Raw genomic sequence first — 27387 nt, 5'->3', positions numbered from 1 at the left:
CTAAGTAAGAGAAATTGCTTAAAAGAGGGGATCCTAATTGATAGTCGGGGCTAATCATGAAACACAATCCTTGAAATGAATCCAACTTAAAAAGCCTCCGATAAGAAAGGGATTGAAGACGTTTGTTTTAGACCAACGCCATCTAGTGGATACCAGTGAAAGCAGCAAAGAAACGGAAAGCTAAAACCTAAGCACTCACTTGGCATGTGTACAGTGGGAATAAGAGGGTTGCCCCCTCCTACAAGCCCTGAAACCAGAGTCACCATATGCTCGGGAGAGTTGACGGAACCTAACACAAGAAGCTGCAGAATCCCAAGGGCAACCAATGCCTGGAGCTATAAAATCTAAGTGGCACCTTGGCAAATTCATAAATTGACCGTCTTTCACTCTTACAAGGGTTATATCTTCAAGGGAGAGTCTTCACTTGTAGGAATCAATCCCTGTGCACCACTGCCACATTCTCAGGAAATCCCTCACACTCTTATATTAGCTGCTCACAATGGCTGCTTGTCAGGTTTCAGAGTGGTAGCCGTGTTAGTCTGTATCAGCAAAAATAAGGAGGAGTCCTTGTGGCACCTTAGAGACTAACAAAGTTATGCCCAAATAAATTTGTTAGTCTCTAAGGTGCCATAATGGCTTCTTGTGTATCTCAGCTCCACTGCCCAGTATCAACATTGCCTCAACTGCCCCAAACCTATACAACCAAACACCACACATTTTCCAAAGAACCATATGTTCTCAGCCCCTCTGCCAATGATGCTGGCTTTGATGCCCTATTCATCTCCTGCTCCAGTGCCCATCTCCAGGCCTATGTGAGGAATACCCATGGCATCTCAATTAGCCAAGTGACCACCCGCCTCTCACTGAAGTCCCCCCTCAAAGACTCACTTCTTCAGTAATGCCCAAAAAGAGGAGAGCCAAACCACGCAGGGAAAAGCCTTCTGACTTGCAGTGTGTCCTCAATTCTCAGTTTCTATTAGACAGTAAAGCTTTCTGGGGCAGGGACTATCTTCCTTCTGCACCTTGTGTAGCCCCAATCACATTACCACTGCTTTACAAGTAACACCACAGAATGTAGGTACTGCTGGCACACAATCCTAGGAACTCTCTTTTATTTTCAATTACCCTTTTAAACCCAGCTTTATTTGTACTCTTGTTCAGATCACTCCCTGTGGAGTAATACTGTCACCTTCTCTCTTCACCACTCCTCTTCTCTGTTCATTTGTTATAACAGAGCGTTTGCAGGAAATAGAGCATTGATACATCAGGGAATCTCAGTGACCCCATCTGTTAAAATACAGACATGTCTCTTGGCTTACTTTTAACAACTGGAGCTGCTAATTTTTTTTTTTTGGGGGGGGGGGGGGGGCAGGGGAGGGGAATAAAGGTCAAACATACATCCCTTTTCTTATGTCCTTTATTTTCATATGTAATACTAATACAAAATAATTTGTACAAAGGCTAAAGTAGGTATTGCATAGAAGGAACACTGGTGTGAACGTAACCTGGATGGAATGGCACATTAGGTTCTAACAGCTACCACGCATACAAATGTTCTGGGTCTGCAAGTGTATTTCTGGTATAAAAATATCGCCATGTTTTACACAAGAGCTAAGTGACGAAGCCAACAAATTAAGTTTAAAAGGAAATTATTTCAGGACACTAATTGTGCCTTATTGCATTCTGCTTCCCCCCCAATTCCCTTTTACACACAGACCACATTGCCAGAAATATATTGGTTAGGAAAATGTCCTTTTTCTCCTTGCGATCTTTATTCCAATAAACCACTGCATCTTGGATGCAATACAAATGATATGCTTAGTTTGTCTAAAGGTGTGGTATCAAAAATACTGGGTGGATGAGTTACATTACACTACACTTGTGACTTTCAAATGCGCTTTTTGGCATATTATTCTCCTACAGATACAATGTCAGAACTCGAGTCACTCAATGCAACATGCACAAGATAAAACTCCAAAGGCAATGGAAGTTCACTTGTGTATAATTGTAACTTGATGTTAATACCTACTATTCAGCCTACCCATGGACAAAGAGTGCACTTTATTTCCACCGCCACTATCACAGCGATCAGCGTTGGGCAATGTCACCAAATGTTATCAAACTGATATTTGGTTTTAGGTGCTAAAGGCACCTGCATTTCTATTTGGTGTATCATCATCAGTTCCTCAGCCCCCTCCTCTCTCCCCTTTACCACAGCCACAACTAAGGGGCTGTCCATCATTTAGGCAACTAATTTTTCAGTGATTTCCAAGACCCACCTACCCTTGCAACACTTTGTAACGCCGAGACAAACATTCAAAATTAAGGACTCATCCACCCCAAATGAGTTCCGTGGTTTATGGGCAGCCCCTAACTGTGAAGTACTGATCCTCCCCCCTCCCTCCTTAGCCAAGACCCTATTACAAGTATTTCCCTAAGCCTCCCACAGTTTTGTCCTACCCCTGGAAAACACCCTCCCGGCAGCCAATTCCCTGCCTCTGTCCCTCCCAGTGTCCCCATTTCTCTCTAACTCCGTGAAGGTTCAAACTCTTATTCTGACAGTATTCATTCCAGGACAACCCTTCCTTCCCAGTTTGACAGTCAAAACAACTGGCATTGGGGAAGCAAATCAAGTGGGAATCTTGTGCTGGGGTACTTGTTCCAGGCAATAGTCTCAACCTGTTCCTGCCTCCCCAGTACCAGAAACTCTGCACAGCCTCCCAGCACTACAGTCCCCTGAGGGTATGTTTACACTACAATGAAAAACCCATAGCTGGCCTGTGCCAGGTGACTCGGGTTTGTGGTTCTCGGGTGGCGGGGCTGCTTCATTACAGTGTACACTTCTGGGGGGCTCGGACTGGAATCTGGGCTCTAGGACCCTGCGAGGTGGGAGGGTCCCAGAGCTTGGGCTCCAGCCTGAGCCCAGAAGCACACATTGCACTGAAAGAGCCCTGTAGCCCGAGCCAGGCAATCCCGAGATGGCTGGCCCGGGCCAGGAGCAGGTGTCTAGTTGCTGTGTAGACATACCGTTAGTAACCCCACAAGCCTTAAAAAACTGGCATTTCTAAAAGGGGAACCGGTTAAGTCGCTACGGGTACAAGCAGAGATCAGCAATAAAGCAAAGATCAGAATTCAGTGCGTGCGGACATAGAGAAGTAAACCTGGCCAATTGTGCATGTACACTAGCAAACAAAAGTGCACACAGGCTCCTGAAAGTATGGCACCGAAATGCATTTCCTTGACTACATAAGAAATTATTGGGGAGTGAGTTATTTTTTAATTCTCTTACAGTGATGTCAACTACAGCAGAGTAGACTAAACGCCTTTAAGCACCTCTGGTTTGTATGTTAAGCCAACCTTTTAACAATGAATTCTTACTGCTTCCAGGAGACTGTCCTCACAGACAATGTATATTGGGCCAAATGGGCATCCCTGCACATGGATACTTTAGGGCAGGGGTTGGCAACCTTTGGCACACGGCCCATCAGGGTAATCCCCTGGTGGGCCGCGAGACATTTTGTTTACATTGACCGTCCGCAGGCACAGCCCCCCGCAGCTCCCGGTGGCCGCGGTTCACCATTCCTGGCCAATCAGAGCTGCAGGTAGCAGCGGCCAGCACGTCCCTGCTTTAGGGTGACCGCTGCAAAAACAAACGAACCAACGATCTTGTCCCCTTTCTTGATTTTTTATGAGATATAAAGGAGGACTGAAAGGTTTTGAATGAAACATAAAAACCATTAGAAATTCAGGTCTGGTCTCAGCTGGAAGACTCTCCAGTGACTGAAGGACATCACAAGAGCCAAAGGAGTAAAGGCTGAGCAGTTGAGAGGGGAAGGGATATTTAGTGAGTCTTCTTAAAACATTCTTTTGTATGTAACTCCAATCACTAAGTAAAATTCTGGAGAAAGATTACCCAAGACCCCCAACAAGACCTCCAGAAAAATACGGAATTTAATTTCCTGATACTTGCAAAGTAAAAAGCAGGGGGCAAAACAGGGGAACACCCCCCACGTCCAACAAAAGAACATCAAAAAGTATTTGGCCCTTCTTTATAGAAGCAAAAGGGAGTCCAAGCCCAAACTCCCTTTCTCCCCCAAACATACCCTTTGGCGGGTCACTTATTTTTAACCTCTCCCGAGTGCCTTAATGTACACAATTTGGAACTATTTCTTGTCAAGTGAAACATGAAGCGATCAGAAATCTCATCAATGGCAGGGCTCACTGGTCACTTTCTTTAAATTTGCTCCCAACAGCTGCTTTGAGAGCTCCTGTAGCAGTTGCTTTAAACGTGTAATTTCAGGGCACTTACTCTGCTACAGTCAAAAGTTAAAGATTTGGCAATGCCATGCCAGAAAACTGTCTGACTTAACTTTTAGAAGTATTTTGTTTCATTCTTCTGACACTTGGACTCTGAGGTACTGGGCACCGTCAACTACCCTTGAAGTCAATGAAACTAAGAACGTGTAGCATCTCACAACTTAGCAAAATCAGACCTGTAGTGCTGAATCTCTGAACCTTAGCCACCTACCCTCAGTCTTATGAGCTCCCTATTTCCCCTAGAGAATGAGTCCCTGTTACATTTGGCTAACGGTTTTCTGAAGTAGCCACTGTAACTAATTGTGGAAATAAAATGCACTCTGGCCTTGTTTTTTTAATTAGGAATACAGGTAAACATAAAGGGCCAGACTGAGGAAAACAGCCCTGGTTTCTGGACATTATGCACCCAGGATTTGAAAGCCACATGCTTGGAAGTGTAAGCAGTTACCTGTCGTAAAGAAAAAGCCCTTTTCCCTCTTGACAGTTCTGACACTGCTACTGAATTAAATATGGACACTCTCTACTGCTATAAGTCTTACTTGACTCTCTGAAATCCAAAAATGTATCAATCAGATTAAGCTCCTCTACAGTTTAAGCTTATATATAAAAACTTGGGTGCAAAAAGCACAACAAAATATCATGTATGCAAAATTCTAAAATGAAACTTTAAAAAGAAACAAAACTTTGATACAGTTGAACTGAGCTTCAATGATATATATATGTGCATATATAAATACAAATCAACATTTGTATACACTTAAAATACTTCTACTCAGTATCAGTTTTTATTTAAAAACATGCTAAAAATGTGTAGTTAAATAATCAAAGCAATGTTTTGGAAAAATGCACAGACAGCCATCCACCAATGCAAGCAAAAAAGTGCATTTTTAAACAAGATTGCTATCCCTTTCACTGAACAGTTAAAGGACAATTAGCATCTTCTCTGATATATACCAACAAATACAATCTAATGATATTTTTTATGGCTGGCTTTTGTCACCTTAAGAACAGTATTGCTTTTTCTTTGTTTTCAAAACACAGGTTTTCCTGTTATATGATTTGATATTCAGCTACTGTACTATAATGCTAATTGTTTACTTAATTTGCTTAATTCCCTTCCCATAGTCAGCTAAAGCGAGACTTGACAATACTGTTTGTGTAATTATCTCTGTTAATACTGTACTTAAAATGCTAAAAGAATTCATGATAAAAGAATTTTCAATACCTATCTTGCTATCAGGTCATAAAACATAACTGAGCAGTCTACAAAAAATAAGTTTTAAGGGAAGGCAAAATAGCTTTAGTTTTCCACTATGTATTTTGCCTTCATGGTTACTTGTATAAATGCATTTTGATTTCTTTTTTTTTTTTCCTTTCTTTCTTTTTTTTTTTTTTTTTTACAAAAACCAGTCACAGATTAAAATTTAAGATTTCAGCAGGTACCACTGTGCGACTTTAGAAGGATTTAGCATTCTGGTCTTGCTTATTTTTCCACCCTTCTGTATTTATGTCTGAGAGAGAAAACATTGGTATTTTAGAAGAGAAAGCAAAATAACCCTACCATAAAAGATAAAGAAGTAGAGCTGTGGATTAAAGATATACATTTTTTAAAATGCAAAAATTCAAAACTTGTCATTTTTTTGGAAACTTTGGAGACTATCTTACACATAGCAGCAAATATGCTCAGTGCCAGAGCTCCCATTCTTGACACAGAATGTCTCAAATGGAGCTCAGACACACATGGTCCCAATTTTTGTTACAATTAAAGTCAACCAGTTTTTGTCTTTATTTTCCCCCTCCTCGTTCCTCAAGTCTTTAAAAGGAAATATGAATGTCGCATCAGTCACCAATATGGCCAGTAGAAGAATAACTAAAGGGTATATGCAACCAAACAGCTATTTAGGAAGAACGGATTGTATTATCCTGCACCAATAATATGTGCATTAGACCCAACTTTTTCAACCTTGAGTGTCTAAAGTTAGGAGCCTAATTCTATATTCTAGGCATGTAAATATGTCGCCTGATTTTCAAAGAGGCTGAGCCCCTGCAGTGCCACTGACTTCTATGCAAACCATAGGTAGGTGCTCAACCACTCTGAAAGTTAGCTAAATAAGTGACCTGCCTAAATATCAATTTAGATGCCTTTTGGTAGGCATCCAAGTTTGAAAATGGTGGATTAGATTCTCAGGGCCTGATTCTCACTTACATTAACACCCCTTTACATCACTCTCTGTAAAGGGTCCTTAACGTTGGCATAAAGTACATTTACACTCACTTCAAGGCCCCTTTACACGGCCAGAGAGGTGTAAAGGTGATTTGGGTAAATGAGAATAAGGACCTCAAATTTGTAAGCATCACTGCACTACTTTGATAGCAGATGATAAACATCTGTCCACTTTGACAGTTATCTGGGCCCAGCGGGTAATAAATTAGCTTTGAAATGTATTTTAAAATTACCACTAAGTTTTATAGTAAACTTCTGACTCAAATAACACCAGAGTGTCCACAAAATGACTGAAGTTTCATTTTCATTCATACTTTCCTTCGTGAAGCAGCAAAACGTAAGAAAGACCTCTGCCAAAAAAATATAACAAAAAAAGTCAAGCAGGGGCCACTATGAAAGAAGCAGCATTCAAACTAGAGAGGAATATGTTCAAGTTTTCTAGCAGGAATGTCGGTAGAAATGTGTGTTGTAATGAGTTCTGAACTATCATGTAGTACGTCTGACTTGGAAAACAGAAGACAAAAGTCAACACTGTATGTGCAAAGATACAAACAGGTTCTGAGCACCTATTTGGAAACTGATTTCAGAGTGAAAACGTAAATCATGCCTTTCCCGCTCTCCTGGGACATACGGCACATCATTCCCCCACTTGCCTTTAACCAGCTTTATACCTCTGTGGTTGTTCCAAAGCTACCTCGCCAGCCTGCCAAAACTGCAACCATTGTCAAGTAAACTCCTGTCAGGAAAGCTGACAATGAGCTGACTGTGCTCCCCTTATGTTGTACAGCACCACGTGCAATAAGCCACCCCACTGAAATCAATGGGACTACTTATAGAGTAAACTACTACTCCATGGGCCAGAGAGTGAGCCCCTTCCTGGCACTGGTGATACATTTACTCACACTGAATAGTATCATGCTAAAAGTAGTCCCATTTAATGGGCCTACCTGAGGCGTAAGGTGCTACTCATTGTGGATAAAGGCATCACAATCTAGCCCACTGAGAGTAAGGGGTTCACCATTTAGCCCAGTGAGAGTAAGGGCAACCCAATCTGGCCCTAAAGAAATGAGCCACCTGATGGAGAGGACTGTCATCAATATAGTAAGGGTGCAAACCCACGGTAGCTCAGAAGATGCAGTTAAATGTAGCCTCCCTAGGGACTTTAGAACAGTCGTGTCTTTATTTCCACCTTTTAAACTAATGATAAAATTGTGTCCTTCAAAGATAGCACAGTGGTTCCTGGATTAAAATATGACAGATGCAAAACAAAACAGTAAGAAGTTACAAATCAGGCTACTAAATTCTAAGGTATCTCCATAATAAAAAAGTATACACCATAAGGTACAAAAAGCTGCAAGTGAGCAGCTCTGATTCCTAGGGTTCTCAATCTGAGTGGCTTTCCCAAGTCTTCCAGTATGTCAGACATGAGCAGTTTGAGACTTATCAGAAGACTTCAAAGAAGTCTCTCTAGAAGTTAAACACACATCTGTCATGTTATCCTTGCATGTCTAACACCAATTAGTAGAGCAAAGCATTTTCTTAAATAAAGTTAGGGGAAAGTTTAATAGCAGATCTATGAATTAGCGTAGAAAACCGATTTGCTTTTATTATTTTTCCTTTTCTTCTTTGGCAAATAAATGGCAAATGCAAAACAGAACCAAAAAAGTAAGTCAAGTAGCAAGTTGTGCTAGTAATCAGTCAAGTAATGATGACGTAGATTGATCGGTGGGATGAATGCCCTCAGCAGAGCAAAGCTTGATTTTTCTTTTCAGTTGTTTTGCCTTTTTTTAATGGCAAGACAGAAGTGTAGATGCAGTTAACATTTTGAAGATTTAGGCATCATATTTTTTACCAGTCCTATGAATCTGGTGGAAGAGTGTCATGGAGAAGGCCATGCCAAGTATCTGAAAGAAAGCAAATATTATGGGCTAACTATAGTAACACCTTCAAAACTACATTGATGGTATTTTATCTGAGGGTGCCTGAATTTTCTGACACCCAACACTAATAAAATTCCTCCAGCCAAGATTTTCAGCAGTGATTAGTGATTTTGGGTGTCCAACATCAGACCTTTAAAGGGGCCTGGCATTCAGAGGGCAGGTGATCAGAATTTGCTGAAAATATATCCCCCTTTAAGGTGCCTCAAGCTGGGTTTCCATAAATCACTAGACACTTTTGAACATATTGTCCTAGAGGTGTGCCACATTGCAGGTTAGCATCAGAAAATCAAAAGAACAGCAAGAAAATCATCAGAGCTCCAACATAGAACAAACACAACTGAACAGTAAGAGAGAAACAGTATTAGGCCTATTCTCTTTTTGAAGATGCAAAAAGAAAACATCAGGCCTGGCTCATTTTTTTTATTGGAGCCTGTTTGGTCGCTTCTGAATTATTCTTGATCCATATGACTGACAAGTACAGCGGTTGTCATAAAAATCCATAATTGCAACAGATTACAGAGCTACCAAAGGGCCAAGTTCTGCACAGCGTACAATGGGTTTGCACACAGGGTAGCTTATGATCAAATTTGGCCTCAAGTTATATGCTATAAAGTGTAAGGGAAAAATCATGCCATCTCAGATAGCATGCTGTGGTTTAAATCAGGGTAATTGCTGGTTTGACTTAAGTGTCAACCACTGCAGTAGTGATAATGCAACAAAACACTGAACTTTCAGCTAGAATACTCCAACTCATTAGGAGAGTTGTTCTCTACCTGTTCTTATTTGTGAAGACTAGGAAAGCTGGCCTATCTGATGGGGTTGTGAGGCTTTGTTCCTTGATATCTGAGATTACTCTAAGTATTTCCCACCTTAAGTCACAAAATATTGCGACACTCCTTGGATCTCTAGCAAGGTGCTCAAAGGTTTCGATAGCTCTGACAACACCTAACCATTGTAAGAGTCATGAAAGAAACTGAAATCGTTTCCAGAATCTTCTTTGTCACACAAGGTGCCATGAAGGCACAAAACTGCTGTCCTTTTAAAAGCACATCTCTCATTCTTCAGTTACTAGACAATAGGGCAGAGCAGGCAGGTTGTTGCTTTTTTTCCAAAGCACAGAAGTTACTCTAAAAACCTACTAAAGTTAATGGAGAGTTAGCTCTTTTTTGTAGGTCTTTTAAAAACTAACCTGTAGAATTCAATCACCATAATTTCATTTTATGTTCTATAACATGGTTTTATGGCTATAAAAAGCAGATTAATTCTCTAATTAAATTCTACAGGACTTTTCCCCTACATGTTTAAGTAAAATAAACATTTTTAAAGCATGCTAATTTCACAAGTGGCAGACATGAGTGAATCTCTATGGATGGCCACCATTTTGAATTCAGTGTTCTTCACTGCCACTTATAAGTGAGCCTTGAATGTCAACGTGCACATAACTAGATCATCACTGGACATCATCATTTTCAAAACAGAGACAAAGTAACCTGTCCTCATTTAGAGACAGATAACCAGCCCCGTTTGGCTTAAAGCTTGGAAAAGAAACCTGAATTGCTAACAAAATTAGGTCACTTAGAAGCAGCTGGACCAATTTTGTCCTCAAAACGTAGGAAAAATATTTTGTCCCAGTTTAAGACCAAATATGGGTAGTATCCAGCTATCCCGCCATCTAGGTCTTTTTATGGTGTCTGAGTGCCAACTGGGTCAAAATTAAGAGGGTTGGAAATCAGAGTTAATCATGCAGTGTCATTTTAACAGCACTAACAGTGGTGCTATAATAATTATTTTGCATCTGAAAGCATGAGTTCTGCCAGAAGAACAATTATGGCTATTCATGCCCTTAATGGCAGAGTACATGAAAGGATGAAAAATGCCAGTTCTCACTATTCCCCAAAATCAAAATATATCATTTGATTCAACAAAATGAAGAATTAGGGAATAGTTCCTGATTTCATCTAACAGGAAGGATAAATCCACTGAAACGCCAGGGTCCAGCAAAACTGTAAGCTAAGTTCCAGATTCTAAGTCAGGGGTGGGCAAACTTTTTGGCCCGAAGGCCACATCAGCGTTCCAAAACTGTATGGAGGGCCAGGTAGGGAAGGCTGTGCCTCCCGAAACAGCCTGGTCCCCACCCCCTATCTTCCCCCTCCCACTTCCTGCCCCCTGACTGCCCCCCTCAGAACCCCCGACCCATCAACCCCCCCATGCTCTTTGTCCCCTGACCGCCCTCTCCCAGGACCCCCCACCCCTAACTGCCCCCCCGGGACCCCACCCCCTATCCAACCCCCCCTGCTCCCTATCCCCTGACTGCCCTGACCCCTATCCACACCCCCACCCCCTGACAGGGCCCCCGGGACTCCCACACCTATCCAACTGCCCCCCGTTCCCCGTCCTCTGTTCTAAGCTCTCAAATTCAAACAGGGACCTTGGCTACTTGGTATAAGTAGCCAAGCAACACCTTTTGGCATGATAAAGATAACTATAATAGTAGTAAGTTGGGGCTATATGTAAGAGTATAGTATCATCAATACCTGCATTATGAGGATACACATCCCAACTGTCCCGAGAACGTGCTTATTATCCTCAAACCACATTTTAACTTTCTCGTAACAACCCTGAAAGAGAAAAAAAACTCAAAGTCTTGCCTATTTCATGTGTGCACTTAAAAAAACCAAACAAGTTAAACTGAGCAAGCATTACCGTTTTCCACACTAAATCAGTAGAATTCTTTCCACAATCTTGGGAATTTTCCATACAGCATCGGTCTGGGACGATGTCTTCCCCCAGGACAGAGAACCAATCAGTATAATCAGTAACCCCACAGCAATGCATCTACAGGCAAAGTACAAAAAGGATCATAAACAGTCTTCACCAACAAACTTTTTAAGAAGTGTAACTTCTCTAAACCCGCTGTTGGTTTCTTCACATATACACCTCATATTTTGCCTTTCAATACCACCTCTCACCTGGAGATCACAAAAAGCATCCGCAAACATTTAATGCATCTCACAAATAGCCCTGTGTGGAAAATAAGTTTTATTATATCCATTTGGAGACACACAAAACCAAGACACTGGAACCTGTGACCACTCAGCCAAAGGCGTACCTGGGAATGGAAGCCAGAAGTCCTGAACTCCAAAATCCCTGCTCTAACCACTAGAAAACACTCTGCCAACCAAAACCTCATCTGTAACCACTTTCACTTAAACCCAGAGTCTTTGCTACTTTCAGATCCCAGGTGGCCTTTCAGGGTTGTGATTGTAACCCTAACATATCAACTCCTTTTCTTCCCTTATCTTTCGATACAGATCATAACCTCTAGCGGTATTTCTGTCACACAGCTAGTCCCAATGGATCTCATGAAGAACATCTTACTTTTGCACAGCACCTTTCATCCCAAAGAGTGGCCAAGGCACTGTATGAATGTAAAGTGATACACAAATATTTGACTGTGACTCAAGCCACGTACTTGCCAGTTATGGGATGAGACAGAGAATAAATAAAGAAAATGGGTTACCTCTGCCTGAATGATATTCCATGCGTTCTTCAGCCCCACATTATTTTCTGTATTGTAAAGCTTAAGACCTTCTTTCAAATCCTTCTTTGCATTCTCATTGACCTATTTCCCATCAAAAAACAAAACACAAGCAGCACTAGTTAAAGGGCAGTATCCCACATGTAGACTTATAAACATACACTGCCTTTGCCACCCTGGGGTGCACATTTTGACAAATCTCTCACCTGAACATCATGGAGCAGAATCCCCACCTTTAGACCCAAACTCCATTTCACTTTACAATGTGAGGCATCTGCTGTGGATGCCAATTGCCGGTGATGCTCTAGTTTTCTTCCTTGCCCAATTCTGGATTTAGTATTGATTGAATTCTTTTGAAGTATGGCCGTGTAACAGAAAAGCAAGAGAGGAACCAAGCAACCTCCTCTCTGCTAACGGCTGAGCGCGCGTTGAGGTAATAATTTGCCATCTTTTTTTCCAGTTAAAAATGTATTGGGAGTGGGGAGAAGGTGACAGACAACATGGGCCACCTCCATAGACATGTGCTACATAATCACATGCAACATGCATGCGGTGTGCACACATATGAACAACATTAAGCTTCTCTTCACTGTAGACTTAACTCAAGTTATTACTTGAGTGTTGCCTCTATCTTGAGGGCCATTTACACACAAAACCCAATAACTCAAAAGTGGTGGTGTTTTTCACTCGAGTTGGCTGGTCCACAGGGCCGGGAGGGGGAACAGGCTACAGCTGGAGTTAGTGCAGCTCGTCAGCTGCTAACACAGTCGTTCTGTGCTGCGAATCCAAACACTCTGTGCAGCTTGTGTGTTATTTTGTACTGTGACTGCTCTCCCTCGAGCTAGCCTAACTCGAGAGGAGTTAACTCAAGCATAGGTAAGTTGAGTTAAATCTGCACTGAAGTTAGACACAACCATGTCCAACTAAAATTTCAACATTCTTTCTGACCAGGAATCAGAGTATGACCTATTTCATTTGTTAAGGTCATAAAACCCAAGAGTCCCAGCCTCATTGTAATAATTTGCGCCTTTTACCTGTACATCTCAAAGTGTTTTATAATCATCAATAAACGAATCAGCATATGAAGCCATGGGAGAGAGGAAAATATGATCATCCCCATTCTACAGATAGGGTACACGGGGCACACAGGAGTTAAGGCCAAGATTTTCAAATGTGTCCGCGAATTTCAAGGACCAAAGTTTATGGGTGTTCAACTCGACTCCTTTACAGCCTGATTTTCAGGGGTGCTGAGCACCAGAAGCTCCCACAGTCTTCAATCAGAGCTTTGAATGCCTAGCACCTCTGGAAAAAAGGAGGTCTCAAGTTTTATATCCAAATAAGTGGGCAGTTTTGAAAACATGGATCCAAACAACTGCCCATGATTTCAGAGGGAGCCAGTGACTGAGCTGAAATTAAACACGAGTCCCAAACTACAATGGTCAAATATGCAACAAAACCTGTTTCACCCTGATTTCATTAAAATCAGAAAGGCTATGTCTGTCCTGCAATCATGGGATGTGAGTGGAGCTTGAGTAGACATACCCAAGCTAGCTTTCACCTCACTAGCTAGGATACTGGAGCAATGAACCCAACTTCAGGAAAAGGGTTCTGAATCTTTCTGAAGACCTTGTGCATGAAACTAAGCTCAGGTTCCAAGATCTGGCCAAATACCCCTGCCCCCCAGAACTCCATCCCCAATTTATCAGATGCTAGCTTGTGCTTGAGAACATCCAATCTCTCATGTCTTCTGGGCTAGCCAGTAACCCCCTCCCAGTCTCTTCAAGGGATGACTGGCTGCCTTGTTACAGTTAGGCTCCAGATGGCAGCCAGATGATCTGCTCCCTGCTATCTTCTGTCACTGTATGAGGCCAGTAAGGAAGATCTGCTCCTCTGAATACCCAGGATGTCCTTAGGGAGCGAGCTGCCTGCATATCGCCCACTCAACAGTAGCCAATGTATCTGAAAAGGTTTCAGCATGCCCTGGCACTGCAATGCACACTCACCACATTCTGGCTAAGCAGAATGCAGCATGCTAGCAGGGAATCTGGGGATTATGGGGGTGAGAAAGGGGCTTATCTTTCCACTTCCCCTGCCTGTGAAGACAGAAGGTGGTGAGAATGTGATAGCTGGCCTGAAGAAGCCACTGGGGGAGTTATCCAGCCGCTCTCTGATGACATTGGTGATGAAGGGGGAGGGCTGCGAGAAATGAAACTTCACAAGGAGACAGCAAAAAGCTCAACTGTGGAGACTGCAGGCCTATGAGGGAGGGGCAAAATGGAGGTCCCAGCTTTTGGTTTCAGCTGGAAACTGCAAAACTCAACCGTTCTGCCTCAACCCACACAGAGAATCCTTCCACCTTAACCACTTACTACTCTCAGCCAACATGCGGAGGGGCACACATAAAAATGAAGATCGCAAGGTTAAAACAATTTCCATTGAGAAGAGTAAGAAAAATCTAAGCATCTTTGTTTAGCAAAAGTAAACAAAAACCAGCTTAGCTGCCAGAACTGATAAACTAATCTACGGGGTATATTTGCTTACCTTGTCCATATAAACGAAGAACAAAATGAGTAATATCAGCTCTGCCAGGAGAATTATCAGCAAAATGATGAAAAACTAGAACAAAGAGAAACAAAACATGTATACACACTTCCTGAATAAAGAACAAGTTCAAGCATGCTAGATAAAGGCCAGTGGCCTTGACAAACCAGCTTTAAAACATAATTTCTCCATTGCAATACAGACAGGAGGTGTTACAGGAAACTCATGAGAATCCCAAATATTTCATGTGAAAATCATGATGGTTGAGAGGACTGCTCTCAGCTATTTTCCCTACACAGAACTTTTTTATGCAGCATATATTTCACATCATTTTTCCACTGATAAATAATCCCTTCCATAATCTAGCCATCCATCTGTTATCCATTTGGGTACCCACAGAACTCATCATTTCACAGAACTTCATGAGCATTTTAAACATTACTTAGTAGGCAAATGATATTCAGTATATACATATACATATGTACATATATTTTATAGTCTGGGATAGTTTGCAATTCAAATCCCAGGAACATATCCCCCTTTACTCCCCTACCCCTTCCCAACCTGCAGCAAAATTTACAGATTAGATTTCAAATTACAAAAGTATATTTCCCAGCCTAAGCTTTCACTAGACTGGGGTTCTAGCCTAGCTGCTGTTCTCCCACTTCCAAGTGTAAGGGCTGATCTACACTAAAGCTGTAAATTGACCTAAATTATGCTATTTCAGTTACGAAAGTTCCGTAATGAAGTCGACGTAACTTAGGTCTACTGTCTACACCACCCTGTGTTGATGGGAGGTGCTCTCCCACCGATTTACCTTCTGCCTCTCAGGGAGGCGGAGTACAGATGTCGACGGGAGAACGCTCTGCCATCGACTTAGCTTGTCTTCACCAGACCCAATAAATTGACACTGCTGCATCGATCGCGGCAGTGCCGATTTAGCCAAAAGTATAGACAAGCCTTAAGCGTAAACCTGTCTTTAAGCAATGTTTATGTCACACTGGTTTCATCTCTTGACTGTGCAGTTCACTGGAGCATAGACAGAGAAAGCAGACAATTCCAGCATATTCCTCAGTATGTTCAGCAAATTGAACCCAGACACAAAACCTGCTGCCACAAAGATAAATTTCCTCTGGTGAAGGAACAAATTCCCAGCAGATAAGCTTTAACTGCATTTGACTATTTTGTGTGCAAAAATTATGTTATTACTTTGCACTTTTATAGCACCTTTCAAATAAGGATCTCAAAGCACTTTTCACATCTTAGTATTAGTTTGCAGCAAATCACTATGGTATGTCTACACTGCAATCAGTGTGATTGCAGCATGTGTAGACACACCTGAGTTAGCTTTGATTTAGCTACTTGAATAATAATAGCAGCAAAGCCACAGCAGCACGAGCCCTTGGTATGTTCCCCAGCAGCTAACCTATGCTGCTCCGGCTTCATTGATATTCTTATTGGAGCTAGCTAGATCAAAGCTAGCTCAGGTATGCCTCCTATGGGCTGCAGTCACACCTCCAATGGAAGTGCAGACATACCCTATGGTGGATCTAAACATGCTCAGTCATGGGAACACACTTACCCACTCTGGTTGCCTCCCAAAGTGTGAGCTCCAGTATTTGTTACTGCTTTTAATGACCAACAGAGGTCTCAAATGCACCAGCAGACCAGACACATCCAGGGTTTTAAGGGCAGTTCGGACTACAGCAGTGTGACAGCACCCCTGTACAGATGCTGTGGGTGTGAACTAAGAGGTTTCTAGTTTGCCTTAACACAGTCCTCTTCAAACAAGACTACACTAATGTGAAGTAGGAACATTTTAGTTTGTGCCCGCAGCATCTACACAGAGTAGTTATAACGTAGCTCTTTGGTGCACATGGCTATTCATGCGGAGCAATGTAGACAAGCTCTTAACCCCTTTGTTATTACCTTCTGAGGCAATTTCAAAATATAAAGAGACAATGGCAAATAGTTTTTAGCAATACATTTAGATTTTGCGTTTTACAAATGAATTCTAATATGACGAGAAATATTTTCATGATTTTTTTTTTAAATTTCAATAGAGAGGATTTGTTTAAAAAGGAAACATTTCTCAACACCATTGGAAACACAACCAGCAGCATTGCAGCTAACTGTTTGAGACTTAGAGAGTAAAATTAACCAGTCTGTTTTCACTGCCCAAGCTGAATGAAACACAAAAAATAAAGAAACAGCATAAATAGAGAAGAGCAAATTATATCTGCACATTTCCCGCAACTTTAATAACCTGAAGTGACGTTAATCATTTTTTTATAAAAAAATTCACATTTATATGATAACATCACTGCCCCCCGGACTTAGTAACCCCCGGACTTAGGAACCTGGCTCTCTCCTCACATGAAGACGCTACACTTCCAACCAGCAGAGGTGACTAAGCTGGAGTTCTATGATTTTAAACAGGAAGGGGCTGCTGGCAGAGTCTAGAATTCACTTGCGATTTTAGGCCCACCAAGAGTCCAGAATTATTAACCTGCATAGCCCAGTGGAGATCAGAAGTATTAACCATAACAGGGTTCAAAAAAGAACTAGATAAATTCATGGAGGATCAGTCCATCAATTGCTATTAGCCAGGATGGGCAGGAATGGTGTCCCTAGCCTCTGTTTGCCAGAAGCTGGGAATGAGTGACAGGGGATGGATCACTTGATGATTACCTGTTCCGTGCATTCCCTCTGGGGCACCTGGCACTGGCCACCGTCGGAAGACAGAATACTGGGATAGATGAACCTCTGATCTGATCCAATAGAGCCATTCTTATGTTAACTTTTGGGGCACAGTGATTTTCCTGGGCCTTTGATAAGGGGCAGGGTAAAGACTGATGGTGGATTATTGGAGTAATTATCATTAATGCTTTCAGGACAATTCTTCTAATGTTGAAATTTCTGGATGAATTGCTTGCCTGGCAGTTGTTTTGTGCTTAACTGTACACTGAGGATTGTTCCTGGTTTGTATTTCATGTTTAATTTATGGTAGTACCTAGACAGGGGGAAATGTTTATAAAAATAAACAAATATAGTGACATATTTGAATAAAACCAAGCAGTGGTATTATTCCACTATATAACTCTCACTACACAATTCCAGAGGAGGAGGATTTTTAAGTTACCCTATCGAGTTTAATTGAGAATACCTGCTACAGAATTACATACATAGGTTTTGAAAGTCAATAGAAACATTATTCCCTAATACGTTCTTTCCCATACAGGTCACTTTTAAAGTAAGCAGTGAAGTAGGGGTCTGTATCCATGGTAAAGACCTTCATTCATAGAGTCATAGATTCCAGGGCCAGAAGGGACCACTGTGATCATCTAGCCTGACCTCCGGTATAACACAGGCCATAGACTTTCCTCAGAAACATTTCTGTTTGATCTAGAGCATATATTTTAGAATTTAAAAACTGCCAGTGATGGAGAATGCACCAAAACTCTTGGTGAATTGTTCCAACGGTTTATAACCCACACTTAAAAACTGATACCTTATTTCCAGTACAGGTTACTTACACTTAGAAGGAGGCACTTGTTTTCCTTGATAGCACCCAGACAACCCAAAAAGCCAGTCACCATGATGATTGTGCCAATGGCAATGACAAGATTGGCAGCTGAAAATGATGGAAAGCTGGGAGAAAATGTGGCGAAGTTTCCTTGTGACACCGATAGCCATATTCCCACACCCAACAGTCCACAGCCGCATAACTGCAAAGAGAGAAAGGTAAAAGCCAACATTAAAAAAGGGGCATATTTCAGTTTCCAAACAGGAAAGTAGTTTGTGGGGTTTAAACTAGTTAAGTGATCAGCCGTAACACTTCATTGCTTGGTGCTAAAAGAATGTGAAATTCAATTTCTTACCTGCAGAACTGTCTTACCTTAGGTTACCATTCAAAGCAAAGATATGGCAGGGTTCTCTCTCTCTCTTTTTAAGAATTAATGAGCAAATCCCACTATTGCCCCTGCAGTGTGGCTCCAGACAGTGGAAGAAGGTGTAGTTTTGATGCACAAGGGGAAGAACAGAATTTGAAGGAATGATATAAGGATGCATATACCCTCTGCTCAGGTATGGAGCCCCATTCCATGGGGGCTTCTGCATGGCAGCACACAAGTCCGTGCATCCACACCACATGGACTGGGGAGGGAAGGTCTCAGAGGCAATTGCAATCATTATCACTCTGTGCCCTGAGGGAAGGATTTCTTCCCTACCCTTCTGCCCCAGTGCTTGGTCATACTATTCAGGCTGGATCTAGGATTTGGCCCGTGTGACCTCATTGCTGCCCCATTGTGTTTTATGAGGCAAAGATCAGATTCCTAAGTGGATGACCTATGAGGTCAAAATCCTAGTAATCTGTTGCAGTGAAGGACTCTGGCTATTGCCAAGGAAAATACAAGGTTATTAATAAATAAATACAAAATGAATAAGCCTTTGGTTTTCATTCTTAACAATTTTGCATCAGGTTCCGGAAATGTGTCTCTCCCCCTGCACTGTGTGTGTCGGGAGACAGCAGCCAACTCCAAATGTTCAGGAAGCTGATAGTGTCACAACTCATTTTACTGTGGCTATAATAAACCAAGTTATTTTAGTACAGATTCAAAATGGCTGCCCCTGCATCCTGGTGCCAAATGTCTACCTGTGAACATGTGGGATGCCCAAACAAAATGGTAACACTGTGATTGAAAGCTGGGAAGTATTTGCAGGCAGCTTTCTGCAGTACTTCATGCAGCTAGCTCTGACTGACATTAAAGGTGAAATTCCCATTGACTTCAGTGGGAGCAGGATTGAAGAGAACCCTAAACTAGAAGCACTATGCAGTCATCAAACCATGACAATTGTAGGAAGGAGAAAACCACAAAGCATTAATTCCAGTGATGCACTAGCACTTGCTGCTGTTTGTCTGTCAGCTACAGCAAAGCGCCACAGCACTTCTCAGCAATTAGCCAGGTTCTGCCTCATCCGGTGTCCGGCCTCATTGCCCATGTGCATCCTGCACTAGGCAACAGCTGGCACTCAGACTGGGGCTCTCCAGCTGAGTAGTTAGTAGCTATACTAAGCTCGGGCTCAGTCCTGTGAGGTACTGAGCATTCCGGCCCTGATCCAGCACAATGGAAAAGAACATGCTTACATGTGAACAGTCCCATTGATTTCAATGGCATTAGACATGTGCTCAAAGTTAAGCATGTGTGTAAGTGCTTTTGCTGGATGAGGAGCCTAGGCTCAGCTGGAAGTTGCTCTTTGTGCATCTGCCATCTTCCTGACTGCAGGAAAATAACTCCTGAAATAACAAATGTTCAGGGTTTCAGAGAAGCCCTGTTTTGACCTCTTCTGATCAGAGAAATGCCGTTCATAGGGAGGAGCAGAACACAAGCCAGAGAGAGAGAACCTTTTGCTCAGCTGGAACAACTGATTCAAGACATGCTGAGGGTCTGCAGGGGACTATTCAGAAAGGTCCTCAGGTCTCAGCATGCTCTCCCCTTTTATCTGTTTTGCACATGTTTCACATTTAAACACAAGTTCATGAGGAAAATCACTTAATTCAAGCTAAAGCTACATTTGCAATCTGAACCCACAAAATTGCTGGTGCTCAAATATCTTAGTGATTAATGGAGTATAAACACACTAGACAAAGTAAATTAGATTAAATATTGAATCCCATCTAGCCACCTGATTTTTAAACCTATTAGTGTATCCTTACGATGGCTATAACTTAAAGAGATGAGAGAAAAATAGATTATTTAATTTATTATTACTACATTTATTGGTATTTTCCCCTATTTTTCCCATTTTGTTTTCTGTGTGTGTTTGACAACACTTCATATGTAGTCAGGTTCCATTCACCTACGTTTTGCTGATGATCAGTTGCACCAGCAACAATATCATCCCTCTCATACACTGCTGTGGGGGATGGAGCGTATTCTAACACACACTCTTCTCCCAGCTCTGCATACGCGGGGCCTGTTGGTAACACCAGCAGCAAATATTAAACAAACCAGTGATGAAGAGTCAGTTGACCGTTGTGTGCACAGAAAGGAAGGGAATGGGAGGAAGGATGGGCCCAAGCTAGTTTGGTGGTGTTGCTGCTGTCCCCCACCCCTTTAGGGCCCTTTTAAACATCAGCAGGGGAGCAGGGGAAAAAAATCACTTCAAATTAAAAATATTGGAGGACATACTGTTTTAAAGGGTGCTATATCAGAAAAATGTAGCTTATTTAAATGAGTGTCCCTTTCAGAGATCTGAAAACATTTTAAACTCCTTACACTAGGCATGCGCTGACTTTGTCAAGTGCGCTGCTGGCATTTGCATTCTGTCGTGATGTGGACTCATTGTATAAACCTTCATGATAACTGTTTCCTAAAAAATAGTTTTGAAAATGCTTTATCACTCCCCTTTCCCGGCACGGCAGCCTGGGAAATGCAAGCTTAGAGTATGAGAGAGAAGGGGGTAAAGTGAGGCACAAATTTCCCTCTCCAGTACTGAGGTAGGACAGATAAAAATCACTAACTCCCTTCCAGTAAAGGTCTCCTCTATTTTGTCCTTGAATCTCTGCAGTTATGGTGCCTCAACCACCTCTCTCAGGAATCTGTTCCATGGCGCAGCTGCTCCGATTGTTAGATGAGAACTGCAACCACTTGTTCAGGATGGGAGTTTGAAAGTTCACAGGGTGAAGAGCAGCTCTCACCATGCAAAAGGCATTTAAGTTTTTAATTACAATTGGCATTTCCAAGCTTTGGGGGGCCCATGTTGCTGAAAAGAGATTTAGTTTAAACCAATAGCAACATGGGACCCAATGGAAAGGACTGTCAATTATATATTACAGAAAATGACCAAATATTTAATTCTTAAATAGTAAACACTGAAGCTTTTCTTCAGGGGTTGAAATCAACATGAGAAGCAAGTGCGACGCTTGTTTGTGGTCACCACTGCAGGGCTCTCCGACTGCCAGTGTCTACATGGCCACATTCAGCACTAGGCTCAGAAATAGTCATCGTCATTAAACATTTAAATATATTTCAGAGACTGGCCGTAAATTTAGGAGTCTTCAGCACAGAGAAGATCGCTAAATCCATGGAAACGGATACGACTGCCTCGGTGGATTGGAGAAGAGAGGAGAATGGGCTCTAGGACAAAACCTTAACGGAAGCCAACAGATTGGAGTAGAAGGGAGAATAAGCAGCCTTCAGAGGAGATGGCAGCAGTGGCAGGAAGAGAACAAGGAGAGCACAGAATCATGGAAACCACAAGCATGTAGGAAGGAGTCAGAGGAGAGGAAATCTAGGCAATGGAAGTGAAAGCACTCTCACAGACCATTAGATGAAGGAGAGGAGGGAGATAATACAGGATAGTAGCTGAAGAGTCACATGGGGCTGAGGGAAGGTTTGTTTCAAATCTGGGATATAAAGTGTCCTTGTAGATGAATGGAAAGGAGCAAGTGGAAAGAAAGGGGAGATGACGGGGCATCAGACATACTGAGGGAGGATAGCTAGCAGGAGGGCATGAGATGAGGGACTAGGTAAACAGTAGATGATAAAGGAAGACCTCAGAATCAGACACGAGAGCAGAAGAAGAGAACGATGGAGCGCAGAGGGAAAGAGGAATGACACTCCTGCCAGCGTCATTTTTATTTTTGAAAAAACTGACTAAGATCCTGGGCAGAGGTGAGTTCAGAAGAGGGGGACAGCTAGGCAGGGCCAGATTAACGCAGGGACTTTAGGGGCTGCAGTCCAGGGCCCTGGGCTAAGGGGGGCCCCGGCGCAGCAGAGCTCAGGCAGGCTGCCTGCATGCCATGGCCCCATGCCTCTCCCGGAAGTGGCCAGCTGCTGGCACGTCTCTGCGGTCCCAGGCGGGGAGGGGAGGCGCATGGAGCCTGCCTGAGCCCTGCTGTGCCGCCAGCCAGGAGCTGCCTATGGTAAAAGCCTCACAGCTGGAGCCTGCACCTCACACCCCCTCCTGCACCCCAACCCCCTGTCCCAGGTCAGAATCCCCCCTTGCACCAAACTCCCTCCCAGAGCCCGCGCCCCTCACGCTCTCCTGCACCCGAACTCTCTGCCCCAGTCTGGAGCCCCCTCCTGCTATCAAACTCCCTCCCAGAAAGAAATAGCTATTATAACAGCTGTTCTAACGTAAGAAGTAGGCTACTTTGAATAAACTTAACTATATTCTACATGTTTTAAGACTGAAATGTAACCCCAGAGTGGCTTTATGTTAATTAAAAGGCTAGCGTTAATAGCCTCAATGCCATAATTGTAATCATTTTGTTGTGTACAGGGTTCCCAAAAATCTAATAGCCTGTGGCCCACAGAAGAGTTAATTCAGCCCTGCAGCTAGGAAGAGTGTTCCAGGAAAGACTCAAAGATAAACAGTACATTTGTGGAGATGGGGTTTGGAGACAAGCAAATCAATATGGCAAGATAAAATCATAGTTTAGAAAGGCAGACAACAGAGCTGAGAAGAGAGAGAACTAACTTAAAGTGCAGGCTTTCAGCAAAGTCACAAGACTGTCTCCAAAAGCATTTCACAGGATGGGTGCAAAAATGGAGACAGCTCTGAGAGGAGCAAGAGAACCAAGGCTGAGGCGCAGAGCGGTGGACAGAGAGATACGACCTTCCAATCAGGAGGACCGTGCATTCACTTCCACGAGAGACAGTCATTCACAGTAATGAATGCTGAACTCCTGTAAGTCACCTGCTTACAGGAACAAGAAAGGGTCACCCACAACCCTAGTATGAGCTATCTGTGCTGCCATTCGGCACATTACTATGGCCAAAAAGAAACATATGATATTTGAAATTTAGTGTTTGAAACAAAGACTCCAGAAACTAGTGAAATACCGGTCCCATTCCAAGACAGGCCAACAGAATACACTATGGAAATGAAATTTGACTCAAATGCTGAATGGAAAGATTATGGAAGCATCCGGGAGAGGATTCCTTCATAGTGGGAAATACAAGAGTTGTGATATTAGCCTAAACAACTGCTCCATCTAAGCCTGGTATCCCCTCCTCCAGCAATGGCCAATACCTGATGCCTCAGAGAAAGAAAAACCAACTGGCCAGTTGTGCAATTCATAAGTGTGGATAATTCCTTCCTGATCGTGCCAGTGATCATGTTACACACCAAAGTTTGTGATCTGATTATGAGTCCCTCTCTTTGTAGCTTTACAGCTGTAAATGTTAGTAGCATGTTAAAATTAGCCAGCATTTCTAAATCAACCACGTAGTTGTCCTGATGACCAGCTGTGGTTGATTTCACAGGTTGACTAGCCAGTATGTAAAGGATAATGTCCTTTAGCTTGTTATTTCATAGACTTTTTATTTTCCTTCATGTATTGTGCTTCAGTATGTTGTTATACACTCAATACCCAAAAAATGAAGTTGTAAAGTACACAAGAACATCAGATGACAGGAGTAATATTTCAAACCCAGTGCAAACCTACACTTTAATATAAGTATCTGGCTTGACTAAAAGGGGAGAAAGCAAAAAGAAAGGCCAGACATTTTAGGATGAAAGAAATGACACATACCACAACTTCCACAAGGTGGCATTCTGTACTGATTACAAGTGCCTAGGTTTACTTTTAAGCAAACTACACCTTATTTTTCTCTCTACAGAACAGCTCAGATTTTGTGCTACCTTTTCAATTTTCCTATCCTTAATTATCCTGCTGAAAATCCATATTCTTCATGCTGAAGATTTATGTTCTAGCCTTAGACCCTGGGCCAAATTCTACTCTTCATGCACTGGTGTAAATCTCTAAAAACCCAACTGACTTCAGATTTAAACCAGTGTAAGTGAGAGCAGAATCCAGCCTGAAACTACATATTTTGAGAATAAGACAGCTTCCTCCAAAGCTTTTAATTTTAAAGCTTTTAATTAATGTTTTAACCTTTTAATTACACACACACACAGAGAGAGAGAGAATGGAGAAGAGGAAAGAGTATGCGTTTATTTCTATTTATTGTTGAGGATCTTGTCCTCTTTCCTTTTCCACAACAGAATTACAGAAGGAGGAGCTGAGTGAGGAGATATCTGAGCCATTAGCGATTATCTTCGAAAACTCATGGAAGACGGGAAAGATTCAAGAGGAAATGGAAGAGGGCAAATACAGTGCCAATCTATAAAAAGGGGAATAAGCACCACCCGGGGCATTACAGACCAGACAGTCTAACTTCAGTACACGGAAAGATAATGGTGCAAATATTCACCTAGAAGATAATAAGGTTTTAAGTAACAGTCAGCATGGATTTGTCAAGAACAAATCACATCAAACCAACCTAATGGCTTTCTTTGACAGGGTAACAAGACTTTGGATGGGGGGAAACAGCAGATGTGGTACATCTTGACTTTAGTAAGCCTTCTGAGACTATCTCACATGACCTTCTCATAAACAAACTAGGGAAATACAATCTAGATGGAGCTACTATAAGGTGGGTGAATAACTGGTAATTCTTTTGCTCTACTCTGCGCTGATAAGGCCTCAACTGGAGTACTGTGTCCAGTTCTGGATGCCACGTTTCAGGAAAGATAAGGTCAAACCGGAGAAATCCCAGGGAAGAGCAACAAAAACGATTAAAGGTCTGGAAAATATGACCTATGAGTAAGGCTAACATTGTGTCACGGATATTTTTAGTAAAAGTCATGGACCGGTCATGGGCAATAATGAAAAATACATGAAAGCCCATGACCTGTTCTTGACTTTTACTAAAAATATCCCTGACAAAATGGGGAGCCTGGGCAGCTGCGGGTGGCTGGGAGCTCCAGGGGCCCCCTCCGCTGGTGGCCCTGAGTTGCGTGGCTCCCTGCACCTCTCCCAACAGCCCAGAGCTGTGGGGGTTCCTCCTGTCACCAGCAGCGACCAGCAGCTCTGGGGTTCTCCCCTGCCACGCAGGGGTGACTGGGAGCAGCGGGGGTACCTCCCCTGCTGCCCGGGAGCTCTGAGGGTCCCCCCTGCTGTCCACACTGGCCGGAAGCGGCGGCTGTTCCCCCTACCACCCACGGCGGCCAGCTCCAGGAGTCCCCCCTGATGCTCACAGCGGAGGGGAGCGGCAGGGGTGCCCTGTGCTGCCTGCGATAGCCAGGAGTAGCAGGGAGCTCCGAAAGTCCCCCCTGCCACCCGGGGACGCAGGAAGCTGCGGGGGTCCCCCATGCCACCCACAGCAGAGAGAAGCGGTGGGGGTGCCCCTTGCCACCTGCTGTGGCTGGGAGCTGCGGGGACTCCCGCCACCCCGAGTAGCGGGGGTACCCCAGAGCTCCATGCCTCCGCAGGTGGCAGGGGACCCTGCAGCTCCCAGCCAGTGCTGGCTGAAGTCATGGAGGTCTTTGGAAGTCACAGATTCCATGACTTCTGTGACCTCTGTGACTAAATCGCAGCCTTACCTATGAGGAAAGATTTAAAAAAATAATAATTTGTTTGGTATGGAGAAGAGAAGCCTGAGGGGGGACATGATAACAGTTTTCAAGTACATAAAATGTTGTTATAAGGAGGAGTGTGAAAAATTGTTCTCCTGAACCTCTGAGGATAGGACAAGAAGCAAATGGGTTTAAATTACAGCAAGGGAAATTCAGGTTGGACATCAGGAAAAACTTCCCAACTGTCAGGGTGGTTAAGCACAGGAACAAATTGCCTAGGGAGGTTGTTGAATCGCGTTCACTGGAGGTTTTTAAGAACAGGTTAGACAAATGCCTGTCAGGAATGGTCTAGTTATTAGTTAGTTCTGCCTTGAGTGCAGGGGACTGAACTAGTTGACCTCTCGAGGTCCCTTCCAGCCATACACTTTTAGAAATAGAAAATATGTACTGAGTCATCTTCGCCATCCCTCTGTGGCTATAGGATTGTTCACCATATTCTCCTATACTTTTGCTCAGCCTTAAGTTACTCAAGTGATGGTGCTTCCACCATTTTGCCCAGGGATATTATTCTATAGTCTAATAAATCTCACTGGATTTCCCCCCACCCCCGATATTAATCTAAAAAGCACTTCTGCTGAATTCCCTCTTATTATTCCAAATTATAACTCCTTACATCACCCTAAAAAACTTCTCTCTCTCCTTGGGGTTTATATTCTACAAATACCTTTATAAAAGTATTATTTTACACATTCATAAACTTATACTTTAGTTATCATGTGCTCAAGCTACACTAAACATATTTAGGGCTTCTTGAAAGATCTTTCCTCAGAAGTCACTCTCCAGACTCAGAATCATTTTGCTATCTTTCTCATGAATTCATAGATACTAAGGTCAGAAGGGACCATTATGATCATCTAGTCCGACCTCCTGCACAACACAGGCCACAGAATCTCACCCACCCACTCCTGCGAAAAACCTCACCTATGTCTGAGCTATTGAAGTCCTCAAATCATGGTTTAAAGACTTCAAGGAGCAGAGAATCCTCAAGCAAGTGACCCGTGCCCCATGCTACAGAGGAAGGCGAAAAACCTCCAGAGCCTCTTCCAATCTGCCCTGGAGGAAAATTCCTTCCCGACCCCAAATATGGCGATCAGCTAAACCCTGAGCATATGGGAAAGATTCACCAGCCAGATACTACAGAAAATTCTTTCCTGGGTAACTCAGATTCCACCCCATCTAACATCCCATCACAGGCCATTAGGCCTATTTACCATGAATATTTAAAGATCAATTAATTACCAAAATCATGTTCTCTCTCCAAAAAGTCAACATACATCTGATATTGTGGTGACCTGAAAGAAATACAGTATTCTACAGGAAGTCTTACTAGAGTCATATGTAAGAAAATGGGCTCTGATCTTGTGGTGTCCTAGAAAACACAAGAACCCTTATGTGTGAAC

General features: G+C 42.8%; 1 protein-coding gene across 4 annotated transcripts in view; it reads right to left on the bottom strand.

Moving 5' to 3' along the window:
- Nucleotides 1-1401: 1401 nt before the first annotated feature.
- The window catches only part of TSPAN9 (tetraspanin 9), a 262681-nt gene continuing 236695 nt past the window's right edge, over nt 1402-27387 (bottom strand). For all 4 annotated transcript variants that reach the window (XM_037913283.2, XM_037913277.2, XM_043526503.1 and 1 more), the window contains 6 exons: nt 18097-18288; nt 14561-14635; nt 12002-12103; nt 11185-11316; nt 11016-11099; nt 1402-8445 (listed from right to left, as the gene is read on the bottom strand). In XM_037913283.2, the coding sequence (XP_037769211.2) occupies nt 8374-8445; nt 11016-11099; nt 11185-11316; nt 12002-12103; nt 14561-14635; nt 18097-18288 (657 nt within the window). In that variant the 3' untranslated portion in view covers nt 1402-8373. The remainder of the gene's footprint in view (nt 8446-11015; nt 11100-11184; nt 11317-12001; nt 12104-14560; nt 14636-18096; nt 18289-27387) is intronic.

The sequence above is a fragment of the Chelonia mydas genome, chromosome 1 (genome assembly GCF_015237465.2).
Source record: "Chelonia mydas isolate rCheMyd1 chromosome 1, rCheMyd1.pri.v2, whole genome shotgun sequence".
Lineage (NCBI taxonomy): Eukaryota > Metazoa > Chordata > Testudines > Cheloniidae > Chelonia > Chelonia mydas.
The sequence above is the reverse complement of the archived record's forward strand: the minus strand, read 5'-3'. Positions and strand labels throughout refer to the sequence as shown.